This window comes from Zootermopsis nevadensis, unplaced genomic scaffold (genome assembly GCF_977971745.1).
Source record: "Zootermopsis nevadensis isolate Lab colony 2312 unplaced genomic scaffold, Znev_1.0 Znev_ptg000025l, whole genome shotgun sequence".
Lineage (NCBI taxonomy): Eukaryota > Metazoa > Arthropoda > Insecta > Blattodea > Termopsidae > Zootermopsis > Zootermopsis nevadensis.
The window spans coordinates 12,078,495-12,100,859 of NW_028259157.1; the positions used below are offsets into that span (position 1 = coordinate 12,078,495).

Consider the following 22,365-nt stretch of genomic DNA (forward strand, 5'->3'; position numbering starts at 1 on the left):
TTCCCAAACACAACAATAACTTACCTCGTAATCGTGCAGCTTTCTGTATGATGACATTCAACTCTTTGAGAGCATCCAATAATTCTTGGTGGTTCTTGCAGCGAATATTATAGCCTCTAATCAAATCTGTGTTTACTTCATTCAGCTCCAAGTACCATTTACGCATACTTTTCCTGAAACAAACAACCTATTAAAAATTGTAGGCACATAATTTCAAAGATTTATTCAATACTGCAGAGTTATGCATTTCAATAAACCTTATTTGCAAAACAAAACTCAAACATGTATTATATATTTTGAAATTTTGCATTTCAATAAACTTTATTTGCAGAATATTATTCAACATATATTACATATAAAATTCTACATTGCAGTAAACCTTATTTAAAGAAAAAAAAACAGGATGTGTAACCTTTCGACTAGCCAGCGAATTACTAAAATAAACACAATGATTTTTCCAATACTTCAATTAGGAAAAAAGGGAACTTTATTTATTATATCAGGCAAAAATTATTTATTCAATCTGACTAACAAAAATATCATTCTCCCATGTACCAATATTCAGATTATGGGTTACTACAAACTGTTCAGACCAAAAACATTCTTCTTATTTCTACAATTGTCATAAAATATGATTAATTTTATGTAGTAAAATGAATGGGATAAAGAATTGCATATCTATATAAACTTACATATCATCCAAATGTCTGGCATCTTCGGCACGAACCACCAAACTACGAATAAGGCCTGAGTGATCTGCCATCTCAGCACCAAGTCTTAATCGAACATCTTGAAGGGCAGAAACCTTCTGAATGAGCTCCCCAATTTTCTCTTGCTCCTCAGGAAAGTTTGCACTCACCTGCCACATAACACTGCTGTTAATACGTGGTGAAGAATTGTCCAGCCAACTATTCAGGTATAAATTGACAAAAGATTCTTCACAGGACAATTTTCTGTTGGTACAGAAATTAAAACATGTGTGTTTAAAAGATAAAATCTGAAAATATAAACTGCTTCAGCAAAACATTTTTAAGTTTCTGAAGTAGATTTTACTTCATTGGCATAAAAGTTGTGTCCAAATTCCGCACATTTTCTGCATGAGTGCAGTCTACAAATTATTAATTTTGATAAGCAGGTTATAAACCGAGACACAAGAAAAGCTGATAATTATCAAATGTGTTCTGAAGTGAAAACTGTTGCAAAAATGTTCCTGTATAGATGATGCTTACCTGAAGTTCCTCCAAATTCAAGAATGTGGCAAGTGACTGGACAATATCCCCAGCTAATGCCATGTTTTTAGTGATGATTTCCATACGCCCATTGGATTCCATACTGAGAGTCACCTCAGTATTGTCTCGGAGAGAAAGGAAAGTTACGTTCAAGTCTCCCACAACTTCGTAATCAGTCAAAAGCAAGAAGTTTTGATTAACCCACATGGCAATCTAGGAAGCAAAATTACGTATAATTATGAATAAAAGAATGATTAGACTTCCACATATATACATTTTTGTGATAAAATGCAGAAAGAGACAACCTTATGGAATCGAAGATAGGAGTATGGTGTAACAAAAGAACCACACAAACCTGGTACAATGTAAAGCTTTTGCAGTAAGTGATTAACTTTTCAAGTTCCACAAAACCCAAAAAGTTAATAAATCACACTAACCCGCTGCAGTCTTTCATTGATGACAAAGGAGAGAAAACTGCCAACATCCTGTGTCCGTTCAACAAGCACAGCATACATTGAAAACCGTGGCAACTGTCTAGTTAGTTCAAACACATGATAGTGCTGGCTTCCTTCATATCCAACCAATGCCTAAAATAAAACATAAGGACATCCTATATATTGCAGTCATATTACAGAAACAGGAGATAGGTACATGTTCATAAAAATTATCCTAATACAAAGCTGCTTTTTTGAAAATTCAAATAGTGGCAGTCCACTAAAATATTACTTTAAGTGAAAACATAATTAATTCTGTGCTGCATATTTTGGATTCACAGAATTTTCTCTGTTCACTTAACATAACATAACATTAACATGTGTAACCCGTGCTGTCAAATCTGACATGAGAATAATCTTTATACCTTAATGTGAATATCAACTGGAACATCTCTGGGTGGATACAGAGCCACATCCAATCTTGATGTCACTTCTGACTCTTTTGGATGAAGCACATGAGTTTCACCTTCAAAAATTCCTTCTGCAAATACCATAACTGCACAAATGACAGTCTCATTATTTGTAGACAAGGAAATCTCAACATGTGGCTGTAAGAGAAAGAAAAATATATCAAGAAATTATCAAGATGGCTGTATTTTGGATTGTTACACCATGTAGTCTTGCAGACGTTTACCGTAATTTCATAGGTGGACAGTGACTGACTTTGTAATCCTAAACATCCTGAAGGTCCCTTTGTATGAGAAACAGCACGAAATCCATAATAAAAGCTACCACCTCAACCATAACTACTACAGTTTTCTTACATAAGAAAATGTTGTGATATAGCAACACATGCAAGTTAAACAGTCGGTACATACGGGTTTGTCTTCAGTACCCATGTTGACAGCAATTCCAGTCTGTAATCTTGTTTGGGCCTGAGAAATATGCAAGAGAAGAGTACACATTAATTCTCAAGCAGTATCACAAAAGGGGTTGAAAAGAACTGAAATGGAAACAGGATGCTACCATGTCTCTTCAGTGTTATATTCTGGATGAAAAATATAACACTCTAAAGTCAGAAAATATGTTGTAGATTCACGGAAACTTTGGCACACATATCTCTGCCTCTATTTATACATAAAATTGTATTCCAGTGATTAATCACACTATCAATTAATTTCAGAATTCAATGGTTCAAATATAATGCAAAAAATGTATATGATGTATGCAGATGTATCCTCAATGCAAGATAACTTACAGGTATAATTCCAACGTGTTGATTAGCCACTGCAAGTTGCTGTCCCATTTCTCCAACACTAATTTCAGAAAAATGACTGTTGAGCTCATAATTGCGCAGTTCAAGCATTAGAGCTTGCTTCTTTGTGAACAAGTCTCGAATAGCTTCTGTCTCCGCATTTACACTACCTCCATACACATCAGACCGCACATTTACCTGTCGTGAGAGGTTGTAGCCACGCACTACATGCAAAGGCAACAATAAAGCCACAATTAGATAAGATTTTAAGTTTTCCAGGTGAATGAATGCAATGAAGTCTTACATGACTAATAGCCAGAGACGACTTCACTGCATTCAGCAGCATCTGAATTCTTAGCCACTTAAAAGCAAACATGCTAACCTGTCTTTCCATCACAGACATATGACAAGTAAAATCTTAATTATGATCTCATTTGAGTATTTACCTTCTCCTTCTACAGAGCAGCAGATAAGATCATTTTTACCCGACAGTCTGTAATCTCCCTCTACAATACCAGCTACTGAATGGTTTAGATTGTCCTTAAAAATGACCTCTCCAGTACGACTACTACGTGCATCAATCTTCCCATTGGACCAGCCAGTGATGAGTTCTTCCACACCATCACCATTCAGGTCATAGCCATAAATAGCCACTGCACGATTCTTCGACTAAAAAAAATTCCTAACATTTATACACACACGGGTACATGTACATACTTGACCCATCCCATGAAATTACTACAAAGATGACATCAATCCACATTATTGTTTACAACAAACAGTGAAAAGTATGGATCTAATTAGAACTGCTCCATTGTATCTATTTTATGTGACTAAGCAGACACATTTACAAGTAATATATATTGGTATAGGCTGCCGATTACATACTTTCACCCTCCAGAGTCTCTGTAATTTCTCATAAACGCCAACAGTTCCATTTGCAAGTCCATAACCAAACTTGTTGCCTCGAAATGCTGTGAGCGCTGTTACTGCTTCTGTTTCTGTTTGTTCATTGACAATGTTGTCCTCTTTGAATACTCGGATGTCAAAGTCTTCAGAACCAACTATTAACTGTGACAAAACAATGAATACCGACTTAAGAAAATGGGTTGCTCTAATACACTGCACACAATTAAGAATACAATCCTTGCATCTTTTAATCAAATGCTTATTATCAGAAATGTATTAAAATGGCTGTCTTCTGGGTGGTAGCACCATGTTGTTTGGTAGAAGTTTACCAATGCTTCAAAGGTCCTTGCTGTCTCAATCATTTCTGTCCACATTTATGTCATTGTCAAAATCTCAAATATCTATCTCAAGCTATTCAATATACTGTAACGAACAAAACACAGAAGTAAATTCTCTACCTCATTTTCTCCATCTTGATCAAAATCCAAAAGAGCCAGTGAGCAGACATTGTCCCCTGTCACAGTCCAAAATGGGTCATTTCCTTCATAATCAAATCCTTGTAAAGAGCAATTACCTCCGATAATGGCAAGAGGGTTTGGAATACTGCCCAGCTTCCCAATAACAACAACACTTGCCCCATCTGATACCTGTCACAATAACACAATTCAAATTTGGTAGTATCTTTTGGCATATTATAATAGTACACCTAAAATAGTTTTAAGAGAAAGGTAATAAGAGTGTCCTTTGCCACTCAACTCACTTCAAGAATGTCTCTTTTTTTCACATAATAAAATGGACATCAGTTACTTAATCAGTCTTAATAATCATATGGACTAACAGTTTCCTAATGGAAATCACATGAAAATGAAAGAATGACATGTCAGCACCCATGTTATAGTTTGTTACCAACTAGAGTCTGGCGCTCTTCTTGTAAATCTCAAGAAAACAGTGATTATTGAACTACACTGCTACAATTCACAAAACATTATTGAAATAGATTATGGCATTTTGAATCAAATGGTACTTGTAACTTTTTGCATATATATATATATATATCTGTATGTATATATATATATATATATATATGTTTAAACATTAAAAACTTCTTATTCAAGCATATTGAGATCACACATAATCCTGAATGAACAACCATAAGTGCAATTAATTTAGGTTTCATATAAGATACACTAATAAATCAGTTACAGTAGTAACATTAAAAGTAAGAGGAACAAAAACAGATGTAGGTAAATAAGAACCACTACATATTACAGACAATAACACGAGGACAAACCTCTAATGACATTTGGATAATTCAATTGCAAGTCTGACAGTTGTAAAACAAATATGAAAATATGGCAAGTGTAAGTCACGACCAGTCATGGAGTTCCGTATTACGAAACTTTAACATTAATCTACATGGCTACAAAACCAAGAATTCCAAGAAAAACAATTAAGTCTAAAAATATGTCTTACTGAATGATTTCAGTACTTGGCAAAGTACTACAGCAGGATTAAATGACTCTGAACAAACTTAAAAATTATAACTAATGCTTAGAGGCAGCATACCCATAATGAGACATCCTTTCCAGTACATATCATTAATCTCAATTAAAAGTAGTCTGCTACTGAACACATTAATAGAATTCTAAATAATGAAGGATTACAGAACAACTGTAAATCATTTCAAGAATCTATTCTCTCAAACAAGAAATGTTTACAGTATTGCAGCATACCTCTTTATAAAAAACATCAGTATTATTTTCAACATCATATGCAAGCAAGGTGGTAGGGGTTCCAACCACGAGGGTGTCTCGTTCTTCTGTCAAACTCAGCTGACCAGCGCAAATGGACATCACAGACTGGTTGATATTCAGGAGGGCAAGTTCTTTATTTGCATCACTTGGTACCACTCGCCCCACAGCAAGGCCCATACGTCTGTGTGGACTGTGCACCAACACCTACACAGCAAGAAACAGAATATCATTCTTGCAAGGGGGCAAAGGAAGAATCACCAATAAGACTTTCTGATCATTTGTACTTCAATTACAAAGACAGAGGAAGCATGTTCCTCCAAAATGACGGAATACAACCACAAGACTACACAGTGCAATGACCGAGAAGATCATAATCTTAAAAGTAGTCCTGTACCTTGTCTGCTGTTGTGGCTGCAGTGAGGCAGGAATGTGTGCCATCGTACTTGCCTATGGTGACCCGTCCAGGCAATAGCTTGTGGTTCACATTGAATGTAAAGATAGGGACAGCCATCACACAAACCTGAAATATGCAAAGTTAACTTCAACAATGACACAATTATTTCAACAAAATGATTAAAATATTAATGAATATTTGCATTTGGCACTTGGTTATATGGAGCTTTGTGGCAATAATCTTCGTTTTGAAATACTAATGTAGCGACATATATATATCTTCCGTCACTGTCCTTTCCTGACCATGACACACAGTAAGACCTCAAAGTTTATACACCTGTTGACGTTGGTCTGCTGGGTGGATGGTATAATCTGAAGTTTATACCTAACCTACAATTTAGACCTTTCCATCTTATACACGTAACACTTGACAATGGTTTGAATTTAGAAACATTAATAAATACAAGCACTGAGTATGGGTACAGGGTAGCTAACACAACCATTTCATACTCCCCCAAACCGCGCCCTGAAATATAACCATATATTCAAGTTTTCCCCAGCTGTAAGTGCGATCCTGTCGCAGAATGAAACAGTTATTTTTTTGAAAATATAAGCAATGTGCCGACATACATTCGAAGAAATGTTTAATAACTACTGTCCCCATGCCATTCCATGCATCAAAAACGAGTATAGGATAGAATTTCGTATAAAACCATAATGACACGTTAAAACAGGCCAGCCAACCTTTTTTTGTTGTGCTGGTAACTGGCAAAATTTGGTTTGTATGCGGGCAACATGAAGTTCATTACATAAACTGTGGAATGGCATACCTCGTTTCATTGCCCTTCTCAGATATTGCGTTTTTTTACAAATAAACGAAATTAATGAGTCATATTTTACCTTCTAGTGCCAAATGATACATTCTCAATTTGTTCCTGGTACTGTATCATAACTCTAACAGTAACAAAACAGTATTGTTAATATAAAGCATATTGTGATAACGAGGCTTGTGGCGTATTCACACATCCTTCCGTCTTGAGGTAATTTTAAATGGCGTGAGTCATAAATCACCTACAGATATGCAGATATTTCAGTACTTTTTCTTCAAACATTTTAACTCTCTCCTGCCGGGCTGTCATAAACACCGGATGACATCTAAAAGCACAGGCGACTGAACAATTCCTTTTAGCTATTTTAGCGGACGTAATTTAACTCCGCTGTTGTTAACATCTGAGATTAGAGAATTATACTTCATAATATGAGTCCAGGTGAACAAAAAGGCTCCCCATACTTTAACGAGAAACTTTTTGGTCCTAATAGAGTTAGAATTCGTACTACAACATAATATTCAACTTGATCTGTACTTAGATACTAGGTGCATTCTTTGAAATTAGAGACGGCCGAGGCGTGAAGCTCACAATTCACCGCCATCTAGCATCAAAACCAAGAAGTTCATTCCCGTCGTGCCATTGGACTCCGACAAGTGCGTTTCTTCTACGATTAAGCAATTGAAGCAATAATGCAGACACTTCTGATTTTCTGAATACCACGGCCCGCCGACCCAGTGTATTTCCTTTGTTCGAATAGGGAGGCAGCAGACAGCTGCTTGCATCGGAACCAATGGAAAGAAGGCGGCAAGTCACTCCAGTCAGTTGCCTCGAACGCGCTGTCGGGAGTAGTCGGTGTCTGCAGCATCCCTGTCGGTAAGTGTTAACACTTGCTGTCAAGTTCACACATCTGACGCGAAATAAATTCGTTAAGACACGACATTTTCCCGCCGAAATGATTGTCTGGAACAAACAGGCCACGATATGTTTGTCGTTTCTCTGAACCTCGCAGCAGAGACAAGAAAAATCTTTGCGAGATTTTAGCTTCTCAACGCGGCGATGTCGATGTTATTCTTCTGGGTTGTGACACAGTGCAGACTTGTTGGTTGGTACCAACGTTTCGGACGAACACACTGCCTCTATCTTCATCTCTTAAGAAAGTACGTTCCTCCGAAACTTTCGTATGTACCTAAATTTACAAGTCCACACAGCGTTAAAACTCAGAATACCAACACCGACAACAAAAGTGTAATTCCATTTCTGCACACCACATTAAATCTCGAATATGATTCCAAGGTCATAACTCCTGGTTTCGTATGAATTTCTGGGTTCCGTAAATGGAGAGGACTCTTTTACTAGATGGACCTGTTTTCTTAGAATCTGCCTGTTGACTGATTGATTTATTGGAATAAATCGTGTAGCGTTGAATGCGAACGATGAGGCAGGGATGTGGTAGGTGGTGGCCCGCTTAAGATCATTATTCCAAAATTTACATGGAGGGGCTGACAAAATCCACGAAATGTCTGAAAAGACAACCAGTCTTCAAGCCGATATTCGAACTCGGACCTCTCCGAAGCGAGATAGGAGACACGCGTGTTCTCCTGTTCCCCGGATGTTATCTTCCGCACACAGCCTGTATTTCACTGCCATCACCGTGCGTTACGCTTTCCTGACTAACTGCCCCCCGGAAGCATTCACGTCGCACTGTGTAGTAACCCCTTGAAGCCAAAGCTCATCTATTTAATATTTAAGAATTGGGTCCGTACCGCAAAGAAAACACATCACTTCACCATTACAAAGATCAAATGGTTAACGCTGTTTAAGGAAATAATCGCTGTTTACGGTGAAATACAAAATTAATAAGAGTTACTGATTGTTAACGCAGGTGGTACATTTATGGACGTAGTTTATACAGTTCATTATTTACATTTTTAGACAGCAGAATGGAAGCCTAAATATTCTCGACTGCATGGTAGCAAACCTTGGCTTAGTTTCTGCAGTGGTTAAAGGATCTGGAGAATTTAATGTTCGCTCTAGTTGATATATTCAAGACACTTACAACCTAGGTGACAAATCTCATTATTCATTACCACTTATCTATAACTGATGTATTCGATAAAGATGTACCGTCAGACATTTCCAAAAGAGATTCTTAGTACTCCAAGCAGGGCTCCGACTTGTAGTGTATTTGATCTTGATATAAAGCGATGAGGATCTTTCAGAAAATTTTGGTGAAGCAGTTGGGGAAAATAAATCATCTTATCCGGGCAGGAACTGACTCCTAGCACGACTTTCATTTAAACGAGCGATAGCTGGCAAAAATTTATGCAAATTATCGGTTAATTAAGCAGTCACGTCCATGACCCCTTGACAGAATGTTACGATTAATGGCATACTGCATCGTCATTTGCTACAGACTGCTTCTTCAATGGTGGATAACAGTGCGTTAACATCTTCAGCTCCAAACGTGCCTACGAGTCTACACGGCGTCGTGTCCCAGAACGACATCGCCATATTCAGCGCCGCGAGAACCTCAAATCTCACATTTTTGCAGAAATATCTTTGTAGGGAACTTCTCTTTTTCAAGGTGGCTACACGCGAAGAGCAGTCAGTCATTACATATCGATAACTGATATCTTCTTAGTGTCGATATGTTGGTTGGGAAATTTCACATTGTTAAGATTAATGTTGACTAACTGGTTCCTTCACCATTGTTCCTCGCTTTTCAATCTGGAACACCTGGTTTCAGAAGGCACAACCCCCTATAGCAAGAATCAATGCGGGGAGAGGAAACCTCTAAATTCTAAGGAGTAAAGTCGACACGGGGAGTTCCATTATAAAGCCAGTGGTATTTTGTCATGGCTTTGTGACAAGGGAAACCAGACCTGCCAACTCTTTTGTCCGACGAATACATTTCCCAGTCGCATAATCAAATCATCAAGCTCAAACATGCGACAGTGTAGTCACAGAAAAGTTTACGTAATATTACGAGCATGCTTTATCGGTTCAGTCTATCATGTATTCAGTAAACAAAAAATTATTTTCTCGCAAAAGACATCTTATCGCTGTTTTAAGAAACCAAAACGCGGGATACGTACATACACATGGGCACTGCAGTCTTCAGGCTGTAGTGCCTTGGACGTCAGAAGTTATCAGGATCGGCAATGTAAAGGTTAAAGAAGTCTCCTCTTCACTGCCTGAAACAGTAGCAGTGGTGTTACAGCCCTTCCCAAATATCTGCAAAGATTTCGGAATTGAGGTTGTCGCGGTGATTAAGACTATGATGATGATGATGATGATGGTCTGCTGGACTGTGATGGCACAAGTAAATGTCGGCGTTTCGGAACGCACGGCGTCACAATCCAGAAGACAACATCGACAATTAGGCGTTTCGCTGTAGAGGCTTCCAGCGTCCAAGATCTGCAACGAAATGCAGATGGTCAATTCTGTTACACAGAGCAACGCTGTTGGTTGATTTCCGTCGAGAACAAAAAAGCTGTCACGTGCAGAATCATAACTGTTTTATGAAATGTCGTTACTGCTCTGTCTGTGCGATCTGCTGACGAAACAAGAGTTTATTTGTTGTCAGTCTGATGGAGCGAGTGATAACTCCGGCAGACGGAGACTGAAAACAGAACACGGGCGGCAAAAAATACAGCATCGCACTTCAACGCTACTTGGAAAAGATATTAAAAAGGAACGGATATGAGAAGAGGGGTGTGGTGAAACACTGAATTGAATTAAAAAACCAAATGGTTCGAGAAACACAGTACAGACTTCATTAAGAGCGCCCAAGAACAGTCACTAGCCTTGTGAATGCGCTCTCTGCAACGCGTGGTCCGCGAGCTGCGACTGTATTAGAAATCAAATCATTTGATTGTTATAAGCCCAATGTTTAACAATGTTACCACAAAAATGCTCACATAAAGTTCATGGATTTCTTGTGATTCTCAGGAAAAAACCAACATTTATCCATTTATCAACTGGTCTTTATAATGCGGTGTTTTCTTTGAGGTAGAGACTGAATTATTAAATATTACTTAGACAAACTTGGGCTTCTAAGGGTCAAGGACCCCTCAGATTCAGCTCCACATACATCAGTATTCGATTAAACATGGAAAACTGTGACTGTTTCTTTCCCCTTGCCACAACAGACGATGTAACTGAAAGCATCAGCGGTATGAAGACTGTAGCTGTTCTGTGTCCGGGGCATGACCCTTCATGTCACAGTCCGAAGAAGGAAAAAAAACACTCACTTATCGCTACATTTATTATGAGTTAGAGCATCCGATTCTAATAACAGCTAGCCAGTGATTTGTTTGCTCTGTGACGTACGCCAATCTGTCAACTGGCCGTGTCATTATTTTTGGTAAATTTATCTGGTCAGTCAGCTAATCAGTCAGACATGGTTGACTGTAAAATCAGATATCAAAAACTGATACACGTAATACGTCTACAAATATCATAATATCAAATATTTCGTGCTGAAAAAATAGCAAAACTTTGAGGTTATGTTGCGTAAGATGATACGGATTTTATTGTGACAACATTTTGGACGATTAATTATAAGCTTGTCCCTGTTAGGAAGGAAATTATTATTGCTGCTAGTTCTGTTATTGCTTAACCACGCTTTACAAAAATTATGCATGGCTTCGCATTTCATCACAGAGTTCAGTAAATCAAAGTAACTGACGTCGTAATTCCTTTACAATAAAGACCAGCGACCCGTCTCATTCTAGCTGTCTCCGGCAAGCGCTGAGGCGTGGCCAAGCTTTACAAGGAGACGCTGGCCAAATGGTGCATGAACCGGCTGATAAATACGATGGACAACTACACGAATGGGCCGGACAGTGTTGAGATCTACTACCCTCGAGAGGCGACAATTTTTGCGTCTATCTGCGCCGTGGTCTTCAGTGTTTTAGGTGTAATAGGTAAGTACAACCCATCGAAGTCTCATGATAAGCGCAGAGGAACGAACCACAAGGCAGCTGAATATCAGGGACAAATGTTGTTGCAGTCTCCACACTCAGAATTTGCTTGATGGAAACGTCTTTGGCACTGAACCATTTCAGCAATATCTGTAGTTCAAAGGCACAACTGTCCACGTGACCAGAAATATGCGAAAAACTTAAGAGAACAGTCTAAGAAGGTCGTAACTGCTCATAGTTTCTTTCTAAACAGATTATGTCTTATAAAATATATAAATTCCATTCACCCCTTCCAAAAAGAACGCAACGAATTATAAACAGAACATTTCCAAAACATACAAAAAAAAATTAACAGCCAATCTGCTGTGTGCATGGTAATACATAATATACTTTTAATCAATTAACACAACAGCGAACGTTTATCGACGTAGGAAAAATCTATTTCACAAACATATTTTTCACGTAATCCATGGTAGCTTAAAAATATGCGTGTTCTCGTGTAATGCGATCACTGGAATTGTCCGATTTCAATGACCAAAGAAAATTTTTCTTTCAATTCCCCCAACATCAGGTTTAAATAACAAAGAAATCATTTACACGTTCTTGGGTTCATTCATTCGTACGGCGAAAAGTGATCACATTCTACGTCACATCAGCTCCATCCACATTTTGGCGCACTCACGTCGTAAGTGCAGGTAAGAGGGAACGGAAAACTGCAGGAAGTTGAACTTCTCCCTGCAGGGGGCACTTCATGTGAACAGCCGAAGAAAAGACAAAAGTAAAATGAGACTGGGGAGGAAAATCCAGTCCCTCGCAAAACCGCAGGGGTTACGTTACCCTCCTGCCCCGCGGTTGAGAAGACCAAGGTCTTATGGGAAATTGGGAGTTAGGGGAAAGGCGAAGTTACCTATTCTTTAAGGCAACACAAAAACAGATTTAAAATTAAATATAAAATATGAAAAATAATGAAGACTCGTCGTAAATAATAGCCAGACGAATCCAATCCACACTCTTCAACCCTATTCCCTTGTATCCATTTTAATATTACCATCCTTCTGAGTTGTCTCTTTCCTTCAGGCGTTCCAATAAAAATTTTGTAGTAATTTCTTATCTCCTCCATATGCCCCGCCCAACTCGTCCTTCTTGATTTGATCATTCTAACAATATTTGGCGAAGAGAATTTTCAGATACTAACTTTTCTGACAGAAATATAAAACAATGTTACAGAACTTAATGCGAGACAGAATTACGTGCTGTAAAGCGGTTGGTGTTTTAAAATTAATCTGCTATTTTGTTGTTGTAATTTTTCTTGTACTAGAAGTTGACAGTCCAACATGGCCCCTGATCCCGGTGTGTGACACCACGGCGTGAGGTCAAATGTCAACATATTGCCCTAAATGTCGAGTTCATTAAATTGCCCCCAATTCAGACGCCCGGAAGCAGTTGAACGCGAGTTTACGTCCAAGCTCGTTCTTCCCTCCAAAGCCCCCCTGACCCTTTCCCACTGTTAACAGCACAAAATATTGGCAAGATGATTTCGTTTTGCCACATCTTTGTGAAGTTACCACCGTTCCTAAGCACGGTGCAATGAGGGCGTGTGGGGGAGTGGAGGTAAAACTCCATGCATTCAATCTCATCAAATCTGTAACCTCACCTCTCCTACGCCTAGACAGAATATAAGGCCCTAAGTGACGTATCTTCTTTCACGTGTAATATATTTTATGCAAAAATGTGAGTGAAAATAAATTCGACTTTCGGTATTAACGGATCCAAGTAAAGCAAAATCGAAACGATGCAAACGTCCCGAAATAAGGAGTTATAATAATGACGAGAATTCAAATATCGTTACTTAGTCAGCTGATACAAGGACAAAAGATTGATCTGTTGGGACCCGTTTTACCTAAAGGTGGAAGAAGCGACTTCCAAAACTTTGTGTTCTTGAAGAGAAAGGAAAAAAAAAACAGGACGAATGATGACGATATTTCGGTTTTGGATAGCAATATTTCTGAGGAACATACTGTCTCCATCTTCAGAGCTGAAGTTGGTATGTTCCTCTGTGACGCTACGAGCCCATAATAATATCACCATACCCACCGCCGCGACACAACACAATGAGATTTAGCTGCCCCCTCCCGCCCGCGGGGACTGCGCAAATAAGGGACCCCCGGGCTTAAGAGGTCTAGCAAAACGAAGATGGAGTTGGATGCGTTCAACGCAGCTCTGGTAGTTCGTGGTAAATGAAATGAGAGAAAAATACGAGGCAAGGAGGAGCGAATGTGTGTTCAGCCACGCAAAAAATGAGTTGCAATTGATGAGAAAATCAATTTCGAAGGGCGGACGAGGGGCAAGCAAGTTTTAAGTCTGTTGATACATAGGAACTGGATTCTCACAGAACCATGGATGCAGGTGTCAAAGAACACGCAATGAGCAACTATCTATCTAGACCACACTGACAGCCCTCTTAAATCCAAATGGAACACTCCCTCTTATACAACACGCGAGGTCTCACAGCCCTGAAGATGTTGATGTTGGTCTTCTGAGTTGTAATGGTGCATGGATATGAAGGGAGGTGTCTCCATCGTCTCCAAGTCTCTTTGTTAATCTCAACATATTTGTTCCAGGAAACCTCATAACAGCGATAGCATTGCTTCGGTGTTCCAAACTGCGGCATCACGCGACTACCGCCTTTGTCATCAGCCTCTGCATGTCTGACCTGCTGTTCTGCGCCATCAATCTGCCTCTCACTGCTTCACGGTACATCAATCAGGCCTGGGTGCTCAGTTCCACACTCTGCAAACTGTTTCCATTTTTCTTTTATGGCAATGTAGCTGCATCCCTCCTCAGCATGGTGGCCATCACAATCAACAGGTACAGTGCACGCCCATCAGTCTGTTCATTCGACCAGTCGCTGTGATATTTTCCAGAATATTATGGATTTTAGTTCAGACACCAGAAAGATTTTTAAATTCTATAACATGCACTTAGGAAATTTCTGTTCTTCTACAAAGTGAGAAATATTTCTTTAACCAGCGATATTTGATTTCAGGTATATTCTCATTTCATACCACAGCCTCTACGATAAACTATATGCCCCACGGTACATCTCTCTTATGTTGGTGTTCGTGTGGGTGTTCAGTTTTTCCATGATGGTCCCCCCACTTGTGGAAGTGTGGGGTTATCTTGGTTTGGATCCTCCAACATTCTCTTGTACAATCCTCAAGAAAGATGGCAAATCACCAAAGAAGATGTTATTTGTCTTAGGATTTATATTGCCCTGCGTTGTGATCATCACGTCTTACTCGTGCATCTACTGGAAAGTGCGGCAGAGCCGGAGAAATCTACAGGCACATAAGTAAGCTTTAAATACTACGTATTTAATAAGGAGGCTGCAATCACACTAAAATGAAAACGTTGAGAAAACAAATACTCATACCCAGTAACATGACACAGCACCTGAATCTACAATAAAAGTTTGGCACTGAACCCGCAATTTAGACACACGTCACCGCAGTCCACCTTCCAAAACTCCATTTTGATAATATCGTCTGATCTACACCTTCGTCTTCAAAGCGACTACTTTAAAAAATGGTTCATTGTCCAATATTGCGTAGCTTGTGAGATTTTAGGTTCCCATGGCAGTGAGTATGAAGATGACGTCTTCTCAGTAGTTGTGCTGTGTAGTCTGGTAGAAGTTTACAGACATTTCAGATGTGCTTGCTGCCTCTATCAGGGCAATGAGTAGAGGCATAAAAAACCCGAATATACCATCTTCATTATATAGCTATATGAAAAATGTAAAAGAGGAAATTAAACCAAAATCAAAACTTTGGTGTATAACGCTGACACAAAATTAAACTAGTATTGTGTCAGCAGCGCAGTTGGACCCAAACCTAACAATGCGGCACATCAATTCCTGCAGAGACGCGAGGACATTCGACTGACTCGTCTTATGCTCATCATCTTCTGCTGCTTTCTCCTCTGTTTCCTGCCACTGATGCTTGTCAACGTTGCAGATGATGAGGTACGTAGAAATGGTGTACTCCCTTCTTTAGTTTTTGAAGAGCTTCCCTACTGTTGTGTAACCCAAAGGTTCATCATCGCCACAACCAATTTCTCATCCTCAAAACCGCAAATAAAGATCTCATAAAAACCAAGCGCAGAAATTTTACCTCAGTATACAGACACATACTTCAACAGTTTGATTCCTTAAACCAAAATGTACACAAAATTTTATGCATGTCAGAATTTACATGTACCTAACATACCTTAATTCATATTGGTGTCTTCTTCATCAGTTTTGCTATCTTCCACGGCACTCTAAGTCTCTCATACCACTAAATCCTTGCTCAACAGTTCATATTTTTAAAATTTATTTTCAGATTTGCTCGGTTATGTCCAAAGAGAATTAATCTTTCTGTTGTCTCCGAATGATGTTTCCTTATGTTTAAAGAAACTGTCATGTTACAGATTCATTATCCAACAATTCATGTAATGGCTTCAGTCTTGGCATGGGCATCTAGTGTGGTGAATCCATTCATATATGCGGGCAGTAATCGTCAGTACCGAGCTGCTTATCGCAAACTTCTGTGCTGTGTAAGCTCACAAGGGCGTGGAGATACTGGCTATCGAACAGGGGCCCCAGCTGGAGGTGGCAGTGTTACTCATTCCCACTCGGGTTCAGGGAAGACATTCATCACAGACACGTTCCAATATAACGCAGCTGCAGACAAAGTGAACATAGTGAGGGCAAATGGCAATGACTGAAATAACATTACAGCAACATTTAAAGTAAACTTCACTGTACACTGGTTGCCAAACAAATGACAAGAACTTCTGCAGCCAACTTGCTTATTCAGGGGATATCTTCCTGCAGTTCTTACTGGCACATTGATCAGCAAATTAAAAACTGAGCTGCAACTTTCTCCTGTTGCATTATTTGACAAGAAATGCCAGTAAGCTCAACTTGTCCAAACAAGATTTAAAGGAATTGATTTCTTCTAACAATACAATACTGTTCGCAATGCACCTTGAAACAAGATGGTTATAGCAATAATTCATTTGCTTCAGTTGGTTTGGAGACAGTGCAGAGAAAATAAAATGATCTCTTCCACAGTCACCAAAGAAAGAGAACACATGATTATGGAAACAGCTGTCAAGAATCAAATGAATGACAAACTACACTTCACAAGTATTGGTGGACATAAAATTAAACCAACTTGAATTATTATAATTAACAATAATAGCTTTATGTATTTCAGCAAAGATGTTTATCATGTACTGAACTATGTACAGTGAATTTCATATGATATAAAGACTTTTATGGCAAATGTGACCAATTTATTTGGCACATATCATTAGAAGTTACAATGAAAATGGTCCGCTCTTATTAACATTGTTAATCAATATGCCACATTTACCAGTTTGTGCCATATGATATTTGAATTCAGCAAAATGAAGCATGAAAAACATGAATGAAGACATGGCAGCAGTATTAAAAATAAATAAAAATCACTGAGAATAAGAAATTAATTTATATTACAGCAGTCTGAGAGATGACAAATATAAGGTACGTAAGCACCTTATTAAATTAATGTTAACTTTTATGGAAGTAGATTTGGAAAATGTTTTCATTCCTTTTCTGGCACTGCCTATAAAATTTCATAAAAATATGAATTATATTATAATGCAATGTGTACTTCATGGAATAGTTTTATCCACAATTCACAGTGTGTTTCCTGTGTACTGGAACTATTCTATCCACAACAGTGATAGGGTTAGGACAGAAAACATTAAAATAATATCTGTTTAATTCTGAAATCATTATGAACATTACTGAACTTACATTTTAATCACAAAATACAAGTGCCAACAATATGCTGATATTATTCTAAATAATGGATGTTAGCTGTAGTGTGTAAACTCGTTAATTTTAAAGGATGAATTAAAAAGAGTTGTATCTTACATTCAGAGAATTGAAAATAAATGGATAAATAAATCAATAGTAATTTCAGCTCATAACACATTAAATTTATATATATGACACTGCTCTGTCATCTGTGTAAAACAGAAAATAAAAACTGTGTACCAAAAGTAAAATAAATATGACTGGACTCAAGATTAAGAATCAAGGCATTATATCACATACACAGGTAAATTTATTTGGGAATATCAGTATGGATTGTGTCATTACAGACAAATAACTGATCAGATATTCTGCATTTGAACTGAACAAAAAATGGGAATTTGCATGGAACACTGCATCAACTATTTATTAATTCCAAGAAAGCCTATGACTCAGCCAGGACAGAAGTATTGTATTGTACAATATTCTCAATTAATGTGGTATAGCCATGAAGCTGGCCGGATTAATTAAACTGTTTAAATGATGATGATAAAATATATACTCATACCTATTGATGTGTCATTACAGAAATCCATTTTATAGACAAAATCTTAATAACAGAGTAAGAGGTTAAGAGACTGTGACACAGTACTTATTGGCACAGTTACAAGAATAATTGTGTTTTTCAAGGAAGGAAAATGACTGAATCCAAATAACACAATGTTAAGTGCAGTTTATTACACAGAACATTAGCATAATTTCATTGATCACAGTAACATAACAAGTACAGTCTCAGTTACACTGTTTAAAGTTATAAGCAGATTGGTACAAACTCAAATACTGTATAATTATGTTGGGTATTTGGCTATAAAGCTGTCATTAAACAACATGTTATATAATGAAACACAGTTTTAAACTGTGATCAAGGATTACAGTAGATGTATCTCCTTTGCTCACTGAGTCACAACTATATCAGTTTGTCCACTTACACTGGCTCAAGTATACATTATCATATCAATAAAAATGTACTTTTTTCATGTTCTAATAAATACAGTTTTATCAAAATCAAAAGAACACATAATCATATCATGTTAGCAATTCACCGTATGCTATCAAGCATGAGTGTTAATTTACTTATGCTGGTGGTACCTCAATGCACTACAATACACCATTTCATTTTCACACACCACACGTTTCCATAACGGAAAAGAAGCATATTTTATGAGAAGCATTTCCTGGTATATTCATGTCCCTGGTACTTGGAACAGTAACTACACTGTGAAAGGTATATTCTCATAAAAATGTTCCCTGTACAGTGCACTATATATTGCAATAAACTCAGCTAATGTATTTAAGCAGTACAGCTCTTGTTCCCTGCACAGCAGTAATGTCATATTGTTTGCGTTACAACATACGTTTCCCTCACTACTGGCAAGTAGCCATTCCTATCTTCACCGCTTTATTTCTTCCTTTGTCCAAAGCTGTTTCAGTTCAGTATTTTCAAAGATATTTTAGATCAGGTAGATTCTCTACAAACAAATGCATGTAACTAACTGATGTAGTCTAGACTACCCTTGGCCTTTTCCAGTTCATGCAGGAAAGCATAGAACTGAGGCAGGGACATCTCCAAATACACATTTTTTGTATGCCCACCACCAGTGTCCAATACAAGTTTCAAGTGGAGGTAAGTGGTGCCCACTTGTGTTTCATTGCTGCTGGCAGCAGTCACTGCAAAGAGACAACGAAAATATTTTTACAATAATCGCTCGTTACTTGTGGGTTCTTGCTTGAAATATGGATTTATTAATCTCACAATAATTACAAATTACTTTCTCGATTGTCATTCTTTATGACTATAATTTGCCTATCTTGATCATCCAATCTTCTGCCTAGATTCCACACTGGTATTAACTTCTGTCTTCTTGCTAGAAGTAACTCATACTATGCACGCACATGCCCCTGGTGAAACGTAACTTAACATGACAAAGGGAAAGGTTACCAAACATTCTTCAATTTTTAATTCATCAAGCTTGAAAATATTTATGTACAACCTGGATGCCACAAATTGACCTGAATGACAACATAAGACTGCCTCTTCCTTGCATGATGCTGCTGTTTCTTGATACCTACTTACTGACAACTGTAGATATAGAGTAATGAGGAAGAAAAAAATTCTCTGAAAATAAATTGTAGCTACTTTAACCAATTATTAAAATACCTTTCCAGAACTGCATCAAACATCCACTCAATAATCAGAATACTGGAAACTGGAGAACATCAATAAAGTTCTTCCTCAGATGTGTTTGTAAGGACTTCCATATCCTTATATGTAATGTCCATTGTACTATCACTGTCATCTGTTGCACTCACAACAGCTTCATAATGCGTTACTCTAATATTGTTCATTCTTTCCTCATTTCCATGTTCTCAACCAACATTTAAAGTCAACATGAACCCATCCCTTAACCAATAATGGTCAATATCTTTGAAATAACTGCAAGTTTTTATTCATCTGTAATTACCTCACTCAAAGCTTTCCTAACTTCTATCAGCACATGGAGGAAAAGTGATGTAAGATGGCGCTTTTAAAGCAAAAGATGTACAAAAATCTTTGTGTTATATGTCCAAGGAAAGTCGTGTTTTAATGAAAGATGCTAATGTTCAATTGATATGCATACATATTTCTCTCTTTACCATAACATATCTAAAGGGGTCTTACTGTTCACTTCTTAAATACTATATGTCAAAACAAAAATAAATTTACTATACAAAAAACATAACTACAAGTTTCCAATCATCCTCTGTTCATCATGATTAATCTAATTTTCATCAAAGGGTCAATTCATGCATGCCACAACATCCACAGCCTTTGTAGGTACACAGGTAAACATGTTCCAATAAATTTTCCCGCATGAAACAGTAAAAAAGGCTGACGATGCCTGGGGACAAGGAAAGCCAGAATCGTGACTGAATGCTGTCCTCCAGTAGCAGTTGCAGTGGCAGGGAAAAAAGTAGGATGCACTGGTGAGTCATCAGGTATAGAAATGAGTGATATATATCAATAAGCATTAGTGATTTCGGTGATGAACCTTCGGGTTCTGTAAGCCATCTAGTTAGTTAGAATTTTAAATTAAATAATAAGGTGCCAAATAAATAATTTCGATAGACACATTCTAACCTATTCATTCCAACCTACTCAAATCTAGTATCAATCACCGCAAATTACAAAACTGATAATAAGACATAATAAATTGCTAATGCTATAAAATCAATAGTTATTATCCGGTGAGGTAATATGTAATGGAGAAGCAAATTTGGTCCGTTTTACCTACCGGCCATCTACAATGCACCAAGCAAATGCGATAAAATTATAGGAACGTGAAACAACAATCAAATTCTTACCGCCAAATTTCCATTCTATATCAACAACCTGGTGTACTCCCGCAGACTCCATTAGAAACGTATGATAATTTACAGCACAACTAACGAATGGGTAACCGAATCAGGAAAGAAATACTGTTAACCACAAATCAACTACAACTGATAACCACGATTATCAACTGCCTTAATTATCTAGCAAATTGGTAATCCGTACAGACCAGAGATTATTTACAACGAATTGAAGATTTCCAGCGAATACAAGACTCGTGCTGCCAAAGCTACCCACAATGGCAACACATTGCGAATGACTGGAAACGTATGAAGGCCGACATTTCGGCCATCTATATGTCGGCGAGCAGAAATACTTTGACAATCAATCGGAAATAATATTATCTATAGTACTCGCCCCCCCCCCCCCTATTAATTTTGAAATTGGGTGTGTAAACATGTTTCAATTTACTCCAGCAAATGAAAGAAGTTACTTCCTGGTAGCAGACTAGTGTGTACTGTGTTTCACACAAACATGGTATTTCTTGAGAAGATGAGCGACTAGCAGTTTCTCAAGGACTCTGTTCCATAGAATTAATGTATATTTATCATACAGGAATTCAGACTGACTTAACTTTGGAATTCATGTTTTAGTGGTATGGTACTGCAATGGCCAGCTGGACTGCATACGCCATAATGCATGGCTGATGATTGAATGTTTCATCAGTATATATAAAAAATCCTTTACAAAAATCAACAGTATCAATGTGGAAAGTATCATAGGCAAAGAGTCCATTTATTATTCATGTTGTCAGAAGCTCAAGTTAGGAAAATTTGAATTACAAGTGTTTTGTTTCCTCCACACAGAGGTTTATTATATGAGATTTGATGTTTTCACAGCAGTGAGGATAATGATACTTTCTTTCTAGGACTTGTCACATCCCAGAACATCTTGAGGATGGAAAATCTGAACTAACATAAACAAACACATGAACATACATGCATAATTATTCTGAAAAATACTCTTCTCTCATCACAACAGGTTAAGAGAAATCTCAATATATTATGTATACATGAATTAAATAGTGGAACAAAGACTATAGTGTCTTCAGAGTACTCAGTTTCTGGAAAACAAATAAACAGAGGAGAAAGAAAATAATACTTAAAACTTACCTTCATGCACTTTAATGATAGTAAGTCAACAATGTACTGTAGTTTGCTCCAGCACCTTCATTTTGTGAATAAGAAAATACATACGTAAGAGTTTATGAATGCATGTGGAAATTCATATTATGGTACAGATTACACTTTTCTACTAGTTTATGAATGAAAACATCCTAATTGCAGTTTATATGGCTGTGATATCCTTGCTGGAATAAAACCCGATCCCTGGCATATTGCTCCCAAGGAAAACAATCTCGTGTG

The 22,365-nt window shown here is 37.7% G+C and overlaps 2 protein-coding genes across 11 annotated transcripts in view; one reads left to right on the forward strand and one right to left on the reverse strand.

The window, feature by feature from the left end:
• Positions 1-21,250, reverse strand: part of LOC110836000 (BBSome complex member BBS2) — a 31,693-nt gene extending 10,443 nt beyond the window's left edge. For 5 of the 9 annotated variants that reach the window (XR_015537063.1, XR_015537065.1, XM_087355800.1 and 2 more), the window contains exons 1-14: positions 15,995-16,198; positions 9,900-10,221; positions 5,976-6,101; positions 5,561-5,785; positions 4,286-4,474; positions 3,807-3,989; positions 3,365-3,587; positions 2,922-3,142; positions 2,542-2,598; positions 2,089-2,271; positions 1,667-1,816; positions 1,230-1,442; positions 693-859; positions 25-173 (exon numbers count right to left, since the gene is read on the reverse strand). Coding sequence is in view for 3 of the 9 variants with exons in the window: in XM_087355800.1 (XP_087211926.1) it covers positions 25-173; positions 693-859; positions 1,230-1,442; positions 1,667-1,816; positions 2,089-2,271; positions 2,542-2,598; positions 2,922-3,142; positions 3,365-3,587; positions 3,807-3,989; positions 4,286-4,474; positions 5,561-5,785; positions 5,976-6,092 (2,077 nt within the window). In the remaining 6 variants the exon portion in view is untranslated. The other 4 variants (XR_015537067.1, XR_015537064.1, XR_015537066.1 and 1 more) reach the window with 4 other exon arrangements.
• On the forward strand, positions 7,537-17,728 carry LOC110836002 (Trapped in endoderm 1). Of its 2 annotated transcripts, XM_022076772.2 has the most exons (6): positions 7,537-7,677; positions 11,541-11,732; positions 14,351-14,597; positions 14,776-15,081; positions 15,603-15,750; positions 16,197-17,728. In XM_022076772.2, the coding sequence occupies exons 2-6, from the start codon at positions 11,603-11,605 to the stop codon at positions 16,491-16,493; spliced, it is 1,128 nt and encodes a 375-aa protein (XP_021932464.1). In that variant the 5' UTR covers positions 7,537-7,677; positions 11,541-11,602; the 3' UTR covers positions 16,494-17,728. The 2 variants fall into 2 exon arrangements, with proteins under 2 accessions (XP_021932464.1, XP_087211929.1); XM_087355803.1 differs by lacking the exon at positions 11,541-11,732 and having other exon boundaries at positions 7,658-7,677.
• Positions 21,251-22,365: the final 1,115 nt, after the last annotated feature.

What these genes read in the sequence shown, in the direction of transcription:
- LOC110836002 (XM_022076772.2), top strand. Translation starts at nt 11,603, where the DNA reads ATGAACCGGCTGATAAATACGATGGACAACTACACGAATGGGCCGGAC. An exon ending in CAGTGTTTTAGGTGTAATAG is followed by an intron (nt 11,733 to 14,350) that starts GTAAGTACAACC and finishes TATTTGTTCCAG; the next exon opens with GAAACCTCATAACAGCGATA. An exon ending in AGAAATCTACAGGCACATAA is followed by an intron (nt 15,082 to 15,602) that starts GTAAGCTTTAAA and finishes TTGTGTCAGCAG; the next exon opens with CGCAGTTGGACCCAAACCTA.